Raw genomic sequence first — 11,837 nt, 5'->3', positions numbered from 1 at the left:
CTCGTACGCCTTCAGGGCACTTTTGGCCAGCGGGAGAGTTGTGAGGTTCGAACTCCAGCAACCTGAGGCTGACAGCTTTGTGGAAGCAGCCACTGAAAGGCCTGAGCTAGGGCCAGGCCCCCGTCTTTTTTTTTTTTAATTGAGAAACAAATATCAATGAGACAGTTTCAAAACTGATTAATAGGACAGTTTCAATAATTAATACATTAAACATTGTTATGTTCTTAGTGGTTATCCATAGCACAAGATGCAGACAGAATATCCTGTCCATAACTGGCCTGACTTACAATTGATTCAACACTTTTTTTTTTTTTTTTTTGTCTTTTTGTGACAGGTTTCCCTGTGTAGTTCAGGCTGGCCTTGAGCTGACTTTGTAGCCTATGCTGGTCTCGAACTCGCCATGATCCTCCTGTCTCAGCCTTTCAGTGCTGGGATTACAGGTGGGCACCACCACACCCGGCTTGATTCAATATTCCTAAGAATTGAAGGTATTAGTGGTGATAATACACATTACTGCCGTGTGTCACTGGTGTGACAGCTCCCCCAAAGAATAAAAAGGGGCAACTTGGGGCACTGGGGAGACGGGTTGGCAGCCTAAGCGCCTGCCTGGCAAGCACAGGCCTCGAGTTTGGTCCCCAGTACCACACCCTGTGCCAGCCGGAACCGCTACGTGGTGGCGCATGCCAGTAATCCCAGGATTAGTGAGGCTGAGACAGGAGGATCACTATGAGTCTGAGCTGTATAGCGAGACCCTATATCAAATAAATAAATTAAAACATTTTTTAAAAGGGGGGATTTCCTCTCCCTGCAAGTGGAGTTCACACTGAAACTGTGAAGCCCGAGGGTGCTTACCAGGACGCCTCCTGCCTGCCACACTATCACCCTCAGAGTCCTCCTCTAGCCACACTTCCTGTCACCCTTGTCACTGCTTCCCGAAAAGTCTCCAGGTACTTGAGGCATCAAGCAAACATGTCACACTGTTTCACAGGGGACCTTAGAGAACAAAATCTATTACTATGTAATGTTATCGAGTGTTTCTTGGAATAAGCAAGCCATCAGACAAATGTTAGGACAGGCTTGGCAACCTTTCTTTGGAAATTCTTTTTTTTTTTTTGTCCTGGGGTTGAGCCCAAGGTATTCACAAGGCCTGGCTAAGTCACTGAGGTGCCCAGGCTGGGCTTGGCCTTGGGGTCCTGTCCCAGCCTCTCATTGTGCTGGGCTTACAGGTGTGCACCACTATGCCTGGTTCACTGGAAACTGTTAACAGACAAAGGTCTTACTACTTTTCTTACTACATATCCCCAGCCTTTGTCTGGCTCCTTGCTGAAATCCTGCCTCTGTGAAGCATTCTGCTGCTCATGTCGGGGGTGCAAGGAGGAGCCCTTAGGGTGGGGCGGCCAGGTCCTGTCAGTCTACCCATGGGATTCACATCTTCTTATCAAATCTTCCCAGTGCTGAGAGTTGTCGTACAGACACCACTTTGTAAATAAGGAAACAGGCCTAAAGACAGTGAATAGAAGGATGGAGTGACTGCCCTGCAAAGATTTTTTTTTTTAAGACAGGGTCTTGCTACCTGGTCCAGGCTGGACTTGAATTCCTGCCTCAACTTCCTGAGGGCTGGAATCACAGGCATACGCCACCGTGCCTGTCTCTGACATTTAATGCCGTTTTTATAAGATAAATCTATAAAATCTTAAGGGCCAGCCAGATAGCTCAACAGACTAAAGTGCCTGCTTAGGCAGACACTGGGACCCGGGGTTCGATCCCCAGCGTGCTGTGCCAGCTCCACCACCAGGGGCAAGCTGAGATGGCAATCGAGACCGGGCATGGTGGTGCATGCTTGAAATCCCAGCACTTGGGAGGCTGCAAACAGGATCACTACAAGCCTGATCTACGTAGTAAGACCCTATAGACTCTGTACTAAAACAAAGACAAAAAGAAAAAAACCCAGATAACCACCAGTCCAAGATTATAGCCAGTAAGTGGCAGAATGGAGAATTGAACCCACATCAGAGCACGCTGGAGGCCCTGGGCTCAATCCCAAGAGCATCAACCAAAGCCCACTCTGACACATTTTCAGAGCCAGATCTTGCAGCCCTAAGTCTCACAGTCCCTACTACAGTCATGATGCATCCGGGGACCTGACAGGGCAGCTGGATGGCACCACGCAGTGGTGACTTGGAGAAAGCTTGGCTCCACCCTGGCCAGGAGCTCCTAACTGTGCCCAAATTCATCAAGGTCATCAGGGACACCAGTCCAGGGCTGTCACCACCTCAGTGAGCAAAATGCCAGAGTTCTGTGACCCTTACTAGCAGCTGCTGTGGCTCTCTGGTCTTGTTTTGCTGTCGTAGCTCAGACCCAGGAGTTCACCCACGCTACGTGGCACGTCGTCCACACCCAGCACTGGGGCCTCACGCAGCAGGACTGAGCTCAAAGTCAGGCAGAACTGTCTTGAAAAAACTAAAAAACTAAGTCAAGCTGGTAACACACACCTGTAATCCTAGCACTCAGGAGGCTGAAGCAGGACAGACACTGAGGGTAAGACCAGCCTGGGCTACGTACAGAGACCCTGTCTCAACAACACAAAACAGAACATCAACAAAGACAACAACACTCCTTACATGTCTTCAGGCAGGTAGGCCTCCTGATCAATTTGAACATCAACATCTTTCTTAGTGGCAATTTTATACATAGGGATGGCTTTTTGCACTGCAGCCTGAAAAACAGAAAAGAATAAAAGATCTGAACAAAATATAGAGCCAATACCCAAAACAAAACCCAGACTACACAAGCTAGGGTAACCTTCTTTTTATTTATTTATTTATTTATTCATTTATTTATTTAGTATGTGTGTGGCCAGCTCAGCCCACCAGGAGGCGGGGCTGGCTGGCATGTGGTGCTGGGGGATTGAACCGTGGTCTCTGTGCTTTGCTGAGCTTAGCTTGTTCTAAGTAGGTGCTTTAGACCACTGAGCCATCTCACCAGCCCTAGGGTAACCTTCTAATCTTACGTTCAAACAACAGATGCTCTGGCCAGAGTGGAGGCAGACATCTGTAATCCCAGCCCTGGGGAGGCTGAGGCAGGATGAGGGCCGTGCCTGAACCACAGAGCAAGACCCTCTCTTAAAAAGATTAGAAAGAGGCTCTGCTAATCGGAATGCAAACTGGTGCCACCCTGGGGGAGGAGGTAAAATGACAGCCTGCGCGGGGAAGGGAAGGATGTGTGGGCCTCAACAGGCCTGCAGCTAACCACGGCAGGCCAGATTCCAGGCATGAAGCATAACAGGAGAGGCTCCCTCCCCAGCAAGGAGCATCAGGGCTGCGAAAGGAGATGTGGCAGAGAGGAATGCAGCCATGGGGCTGGGATGGAGACGCAGGCCCCACACACGGCATGCAGGCGGCTACGTTCCCCCAGTGCTGACCTCCAAGTTGGATATGGACAGTTGCAAAAGAGAGGGTGACAACACACATAAGTGGTGCTACTTCTATCCACAGAATGGCTACTATGGACCAACCAGGTGCAAGTGCAGTCCCAGCTACTGGGGAGGATGAGGCAAGAGAACTGCCTGGACCCAGTGTTCACTGACAGTGGGGACAATGCAGTAAGGCTTGGCACCAACTCAACCCAACCCAACTCATGGAAATAAAAAACAAGTGCTGCTAATGATGTGCAAAAAAAAGTGGGGATTGAACTCAGGCCTCTGCGCTTGCCACGGAAGCGCTTATTCCACTGAGCCATCGCCCCAGCCCCCTGATGTGTACATGTTAAACGACACAGCTGACTGGGAAACTATATGACATTTTCTCAAAAAGTCACCCACAGAATTACCTACAATCCAGCACCTCCAGTTCTGGTGAACCCCAGATAAGCAAAGGAGACTCAGACATGCCCTTGTGTGTCTACACACAACAACAGTATCACAACAGCCAGAGACACCAAGCAGCACCAAGGGAGGTCAGGATAAGCACACTGTGGCAGACCGAGGATGGAAGGTTATCAGCCTTAAGAGGGAATGAGCCAGGCATGGTGGTGCGTGGTAAATCCCAGCCTTCCTGTAGGCTGAGGCAGCAGGCTCAGAAGTTCCAGCCCAGCCCAAGCAATTTAGCAACTTCATGAGACAGTATGTCAAAACAGTGCTTTTTTTTCTTCTTTTTTGTCTTTTTGAGACAGGGTCTTCTGCTGCACTTCAGGATAGCCTTAAGCTTACTTTGTAGGCCAGGCTGGTCTCAAATTTACAATAATCCTCCTGCCTTAACCTGCCAGTGCTGGGATTACAGGCATGTGCCACTATGTCCAGCCTAAATAGTAAGTTTTAAAAAAGGGCTGAAGATGTAGATCAGTGGGAATGCCCTGAGTTCAACCCCCATTCCAACAACAGCAGGAAGGACAACATCCCCTCCTCCCACATGCCTCACCTTCACCAAGGGGAAATCTTGTTTCCTGCACCGCACAATCATTCGGGGCTCCAACAGCTGGTACAAACCCTGTAAGAAGTCAGGCGTCAACAGGGGAAAACACCACAAGCTACAGCCGAGGTCTGCTCAGCATCGGCCCCTACACACGGAGAGCAGCCCGCGGGGCGGGCCCGACCACAGCCCAGGCCCCTAAGGTCGGGCCGCGCCTCCACCACACACTTGGCCAAGAGCATGAGGCAAGTCAGGGCTCACACCCCAGCAGGAAGCCACGATATCTGAAGCACGTGTTTTCTTTTCTTTTTCTTTTGGCGGAACCAGGGATTGAACTCAGGCCCTTGCGCTTACCAGGGAAGCGCTTATTCCACTGAGCCATCTCCCCGGCCCCAAAGCACGTGTTTTCATGGTAAAAATCCAACTAAGGAAGCTGAATACTGGAGGCTACAAGAAGATTTGCACCTCTCGTACAAAGAAGTAGTAAGACCACACTGCGGCAGTGTGCCCAGGAGACTCAGGTCTCACCCCGCTCACACCCCAGCCTGTTGCTCTTCAGTTACTCTCCTTCCTGAGAGCAGCCTTTTTCTTTCAGTGGTACTGACCTGCATCCCAGCCCTCCCTCCCTCCCTCCTTCCTTTATTTTTCTGAAGCGGAGTCTCTCTCTGTAGGCCAGGCTGGCCTGGGCCTTGAGGCAATCCTCCTGCCTCAGTCTCCCGAGTGCTGGGATCACACATGTGTGCCACTCTGCCTGCACATCCTGCAATTTTCTTAGAATGACTATACATGGCAATGGGGCGGATTAAGAACACCTGGCACACACCGGGTGTGGTGGCTCGCGCTGTAATGCCAGCACTAGGGCCGAGACAAGAGAGCTGCTGTGAGTTTCAGGCCAGCCTGAACTACTCAGAGCCCATCTCAAAATAAAAACAGATTACCTGGAGCACCAGTCCATCCAGCAGAACTTGGTACCTGGTTGTATCTTTCACCACCTTGCTGAGCCTCTGCTTTGCTTCGGTGAGCAGGTCCTGAGAGTGGAAAGGGAGAGTCACGCACACATCGGGGCAGTAGGTCAGAGTGCCACACGGGGCCTCGCTTCAAGGCACGTGTTAAGGCAGGTGCCGTGCTCAGTGCGACAGGCGGTGGCTGAAACAGCTCAGCCTGGCAGAGCATCTGTGTGACACGCCTGAGAGCAGGCCGCTGAGATGGGCAGAGGAGGCTGTCCCTCTCCTTCTGCAGTCCTGGGGACCAGGCCTGTGTACCTTGGCTCTACCACTGAGGTTTGGCCCCAGCCCCCACTGTATTTATTTATTTTTATTTATTACATTTTTTTTTATTTATTGTGTGTGTGTGTGTGTGTGTGTGTGTGGCCGGCTCAGCCCACCAGGGGGCGGGGCTGGCTGGCATGTGGTGCTGGGGGATCGAACCGCGGTCCCTGTGCTTTGTCAAGCTTGTTTCAAGTAGGTGCTTTAGCCCACTGAGCCATCTCTCCAGCCCCCCCACTATATATTAATTAGAACAGTGTGCAATAGAAAATATCCAAAAACAGATTAAAAAAATAGCAACCATTTGTATTTGGGAGGCTAGATTTTGAATCATGTATTTATGCTGGTTTATATTTTTTTCTGTCCATAATGAAGTTACCTCTACCATGAAAAGACAGGCATGGCGAAGCACTGTGGGAGGACAGATCGGAGCCTAACCTGGGATACATAACGGAGCTTAGGCCAACTGGACTGTACTAACAAGACTGTCCCAGAACAATGAAAACCGAAGAGCCACACAAGACCAGCAAGAGGATACCGCTAACGGGAAAAGAAAGTCGCCAAATCCACGGTCTTTGCAGCTGAGGTATATCTCCAGGCCTTTTCCGATACAATTTTTTTCTTTTCTTTTTTTTCGTAGGGGTGCAGTACCAGGGATCGAACTCGGGACCTTGTGCTTGCCAGACAGGTACTTAGGCTGCTGAGCTAGCTCACCAGTCCCAAATTTTTTTAAATTTTTTTTTAAATTATTTATTTATTTTTATTTATTACATTTATTTATTGTGTGTGTGTGTGGCCAGCTCAGCCCACCAGGGGTGGGCTGGCTGGCATGTGGTGCTGGGGGATCGAACCGCGGTCCCTGTGCTTTGTCAAGCTTGTTTCAAGTAGGTGCTTTAGACCACTGAGCCATCTCTCCAGCCCCAAATTATTTTAAATTTTGAGGCCATGGCCTCGCTAACTCACTGAGCTCCCCAGGCTGGGCCTGAACTCACAATCACCCAGCCTCAGCCTCCTAAGTGCTAGGATTACGGGTGTGTGCCACCGTGCCCAGCTTGCAGGGAACTACTGATTACTTTCCTTGCTACTTGGATGCTGTTGGCACACGGGAAAAGTACGTATTTCTCCATATTCTCATTTTTTTTGATCCTTGGTCCTTCTGGATTGTAGTGTTTACCAAAGATACAGCATGTTTTATCATCAACGATTTTGATATCCAGTCCTGGCCCTCCCTTTATCTGCCTTTATCCTGACTTCTTTTTCCCTTCTTACCTTGCAGCTCCAGTTAGGGAGACCCGATGGTCAATCAGATATTTGAATTTGTTCCTTTGAATAGGGTGCTGCCAGATACGATCTACAACATGCGGAAGGGCACCCTTTGTGGTTGTAACTTTCTTAGGAGGAAGCAAACTTTCAGGACAAGGACTAGCCCTGGTTGCAGAGGACAGAGAAAGCAGAACCTCCTCAGGGATGAACTCATTCTGAAGGGATGTAGGAAGAGGTTTGGAATGATCCATCATTTTCTTTTCTCCCTTAACTCTGGAAGTTCTCTCATCTCCTTAACTGCGGATACTTTTGATTTTGTCCAATTATATGATGCTACGGAGCTTAACAGTGCGGATGTTTTCGGGAGTGACATGATAACGCTTCCTTTGACTCTTTTTATTTTTTAAATTTATTTTATTTTTTTGAGGAACGGGGGATTGAACTCAGGCCCTCATGCTTGCCAAGCAAGCGCTTATTCTACTGAGCCATCTCCCCGGACCCCCCTTTCACTTTTTAGTAAAGTGCAATATTCCTCCAGAAAGGTGACTCAGAAATCCGCGTGGTACTGGCACTTTCAGGCTACCACATCGGCACGCAGTGCCCTTGCGTACGACAGCTCCATGGACTCAGAGATTGGCAGGGTGAGGGCTTGCACCATTTCTTCATTTAAACCAACGAGAGATGGACACTCGTAACCTGTACCAGTAAATCGTATTTCCTGCTGGGCACTAGCGGCTTCGCCTTTCCTCCATATTCTCTTTGAACCCAGTGAATTTTCTGGCTGAATTATTAGTTTTGCATAGATAATTACATGGGCAAAAACTGGTGATCAGTTCTCCCCAGTACTGATCTCCACTCTCCATTTCAGAAGGAATCTAAGGTCTCCATAGCAAGAAGTAACAGTGAACTGCAGGTACCTGCCTGGTTCCTGAATAAAATTCAAACGCCCCTTGACTTCCTCAGGACAGTGCTGTGTTCTGCAGGTTTCTGACCTCTCCGCCGTGACTGTGATCCTTCCCAGCCCCCTTCCTGGCCCTCAGCTCTCCCAAGTCACATTCATCCCACTCTCTCATACCATGGGCCTGGCTGGCGTCAGTCCGTGGCGTAAAAGTTCCTGAGGTTCTCTACCGGAGCTGGCAGCTGCTCAGGCTCACCACACTCCCCCGCCCCTCTTGCCACCTGCCTGGCACATGTGCCCACACCTGCTCCCCCCATTCTCCACCTCTGTGTCCACACCTAATGCTCCCGCTCACCACCTCCCTTGCACATACGCCCACACCACCATGCTGCAGGGCTGGGAGAGCCTGCGAGGTCAGAAAAGTCCCTGCAGTCGGGGCCTGTCCTTCCTTATGTTTGCATCTATCATACACCATTCCTAGCAGCATCGCTGCTGAACAATTGTCACTAAAAACGACCCACTGACTCCTTTCTGTTAATGAGTGATGCGGTACAATGGGCGAATGAATAAACATTTTATAATGCTATAATGGATAGGTCCAATGACTCACAGAAATGAGGTCATCTCTTGCTCTGAGGACTTTCAGCCTGGCTTGATTCATCAAGTTAGACATCTGACTGCAAAAGTTAAGAGAAAATTGTATCAGAACACACCACAGCAAACACAAACTAGAGGGAGAAATACACAGCTCCCTCTGTGCACATGATGGTCATCTGGTAAGCAACCATGACCTCTCGTGCTCACGGCCCTGGGGACCCATGCTGGGACATATTGAGAGGTTTCTGCCAATTTATTTTCAAAGATAAGGACAGTTGGGCATGGTGGTGCATGCCTAGAATGGAATCCTAGCACTTGGCAGGCTAAGCCAGGAAGATTACCTCAAATTTAAGCCCAGCCTGAATTACGTAGGAGACCCTGTCCCAGAGGCCAGGGATATAATTCAGTGGCATAAGTGCTTGCTTGGCAAGTGCATGGTCCCTAATTCAATCCCTAGTACTGCAAAAGAGACCCTATATCAATAACAAGCCATGGGGCCGGGGAGATGGCTCAGTGGAATAAGTGCTTGCCTGGCAAGCCTGAGTTCAATTCCCGGTTCCACAAAAAAAAAAAAAAAAAAAAAAAAAAGAAAGAAAAGAAAAGAAATAACAAGCCAGGCGTGGCAGCGCATGCCTGTAATCCCAACAATCTGGAGGCTGAGGCAGGAGGATCACTGTGAGTTCAAGACCAGCCTGGGCTACAAAGTGAGCTCAAGGCAGGCCTGGACTGCATAGTGAGACCCTGTCTCAACAAGACAAAAAAGGGGACACACTTAACGAGTGCTTACCATGTGGCTACGACTCGCATATTTCAACTTAATCTTTCAACACTCATGGGAGGGGGGGGGGTGTAGTTCAGTGGCAGAGCGCTTACCCAGCATGAGCAGAGCCCCAGCACTACAAAAAGAAAGAGGCTTCTGTACTCAAAATGAAGGAGACAGAAGGTAAACTGCCTGCCCAAGGTCAGACAAAGAGCAGACAGGCAAATAAAGGCCTGGACTGCAACATGCCTGCTGTCCTCCTCTCACTGACCACTGGGAGAGCGCTCGAGAGACGTGTGCTGGGGTTGGCCGGAGCCATCACCCTGGCGAAGCACATTCCCCATCTGCAGCCTCCGCTCTGTTTACATCTGCAAGCCCCTCTCGTTTCCTGCTGTGGCCCTGCCCCACCTACATTTTCTTCTGCTGCTCAATCTGCTTTTCCTTCTTCTCATAGTATTCCATAATCTTCAGTCTCTGCGTTTGCACAAGACGACCCTTCTCAATGTTGAACTCTTCCTCTGCCTACAAGGGAATGGATTAACGTTAATTCATCTTAAAAGCCACATAAATTCACACATTAGATTTTGGCAAACAGGTTTTTTTGTTTACTTCGAGATAGGCTGGCCTTGAACTCACTATGTAGCCCTGACTAGCCTCAAACTCATGGCAGTTCTCCCGTCTCAGCCTCCCGAGTCCTGGGATTACAGATGTGCACCACCACATCCAGCAGTTTTATTTTAGCAGCTGCTGGTAAGGGTTATTTATCACGTCCAGAAAAGGAAAGTCACCGTGATGCTCATCTTCAAATTGCTAATTTATTTAAAAAGAAAGACCAGTGCTATATGAACAATGAACCAAACAGTAAATATTTTATTTATTTATTTATTTATTTTTCCTGCGGAACCAGGGATTAAACTCAGGCCCTTGCGCTTGCCAGACAAGCACTTATTCTACTGAGCCATCTCCCTGGCCCCAAACAGTAAATATTTTAATCAAGGATTATAAGGCTGGGGATATAGCTCAGTGGACAGTGCTTGCCAGGCCAGTGCAAGGACCTGAGTTCCATCTCAAGTGCACCTTTCTGGCCCTGAAACCAGAGGTGGTGGCTCACACCTGTAATCCCAGCGATGGGGAAGCTGAGATAGTGAGACGCTCTATCAAATAAATTTAAAAAAAGAAATGGTAATTGATATAAACAATGTGCAATTATAGATATCTATAATGTAATTTTAAAAAACCTTGCAACATCTTGGATTGAACCCAGAGTCTTTATACTGAATTACCTGCCAGTCTTTTTTTCTTTTTTAATGAATTTAGGACAGGGTCTACAGGATCTCACTATGTAGACTGGACTCGTAGTGATCCTCCTCTTTTTAGCCTCCCAGGTGCTGGGATTTTAGGCACATGCCACCACACCCAGTCTCAATCACTAGCTCAGTGTGCCCCAGGGACAGGGCCAGCATGGCACGCCAGGGATGGAACCCTGGCTGCTGTGCTCTGCTGAAGCAGGTGCTTTAGTCTGCAGTTACCTGACTGGTCCTATTCCTACCTTTTCTTCCTCCCCACCTGCTTTTTTTTTTTTAAACAGCGGAGAGCATGGGCGCATTCTCCCCCACAACCACAAATTATACAGAAGTTTCCCGCATTGGGGGAATCGCAGAGTCAGCACATCTGGAGTGTACTGGATGAGCCTCAGCCTGCGCAGACCACGTCGGGATCACGGTATCTCCCCTGCCAGGTAACACGTCGGGATCACGGTATCTCCCCTGCCCGGTAACACGTCGGGATCATGGTATCTCCCCTGCCAGGTAACACGTCGGGATCACGGTATCTCCCCTGCCAGGTAACACGTCGGGATCACGGTATCTCCCCTGCCAGGTAACACGTCGGGATCACGGTATCTCCCCTGCCAGGTAAGTATTTTTACTTTTTTTTTTTTTAGTAGCGGGGATCAACTCAGGACTTTGTGCTTGGCACTCAGGCACTGTGCTGCTATTTTTACTTTTTTATTTTTGAGAAAGATGTGAGCCTCACTAAGTCCCTAAGTTGGGTAGGCCAGGCTAGGATTTATGATCCATCTGCCTCAGCCTCCCAGAGCCATGAGATGGTAGTTGTGCTCCACCATATTTGAAAAAAAAAAAAAAAAGAAAGTTTTCTATTAATGAGGGGCCTCACTGTTTTTCAGGGTGGTCTTGATCTCCTGGACTCAAGTACCTGCTTGCCTTCACCCCGTAAGTAGCTAAGACTAGGGACACATACAACCATGTCTGGCTTGTAACAAACTTAAGTGACAACCAGGCATGGCAGCACATGCTTATAGTCCCAGCACTCAAGAGGCTGAGGCAGGAGGATTGCCTGAGTTTGAGGCCAGACCAGGCTATAAAATCAGTTCAAGGTCAGCCTAAAGAGAACAGGAAAACTGTCTCAGAAAATAAAATGTTTCCAACTCCCTATAATTCCAATAAATATTATCCTTCTTTAAAAATATTTTAAAAATAAATAAATAAAATAAAAATACATACATACATACATACAAACATACAAAAAAACTTGAATGGGGCTGGAGAGATGGCTCAGTGGTCTAAAGCACCTACTTAGAACAAGCTTAGCAAAGCACAGGGACCGCGGTTCAATCCCCCAGCACCACA

At 48.7% G+C, this 11,837-nt stretch overlaps 1 protein-coding gene and 1 non-coding gene across 2 annotated transcripts in view; both read right to left on the bottom strand.

The window, feature by feature from the left end:
• Atp6v1e1 (ATPase H+ transporting V1 subunit E1) overlaps positions 1–11,837 on the bottom strand; it is a 22,980-nt gene that overhangs the window by 3,703 nt on the left and 7,440 nt on the right. Inside the window, exons 3-7 of the mRNA XM_004638844.2 lie at positions 9,602–9,711; positions 8,443–8,509; positions 5,345–5,434; positions 4,416–4,484; positions 2,622–2,716 (exon numbers count right to left, since the gene is read on the bottom strand). Coding sequence (XP_004638901.1) covers positions 2,622–2,716; positions 4,416–4,484; positions 5,345–5,434; positions 8,443–8,509; positions 9,602–9,711 — 431 coding nt within the window. The remainder of the gene's footprint in view (positions 1–2,621; positions 2,717–4,415; positions 4,485–5,344; positions 5,435–8,442; positions 8,510–9,601; positions 9,712–11,837) is intronic.
• On the bottom strand, positions 10,777–10,935 carry LOC111818858. The gene has a single exon (XR_002822737.1). It is a non-coding gene; the product is annotated as a U1 spliceosomal RNA (small nuclear RNA).

The sequence above is a fragment of the Octodon degus genome, unplaced genomic scaffold (assembly GCF_000260255.1).
Source record: "Octodon degus isolate 3935 unplaced genomic scaffold, OctDeg1.0 scaffold00104, whole genome shotgun sequence".
Taxonomy (NCBI): domain Eukaryota; kingdom Metazoa; phylum Chordata; class Mammalia; order Rodentia; family Octodontidae; genus Octodon; species Octodon degus.
The sequence above is the reverse complement of the archived record's forward strand: the minus strand, read 5'-3'. Positions and strand labels throughout refer to the sequence as shown.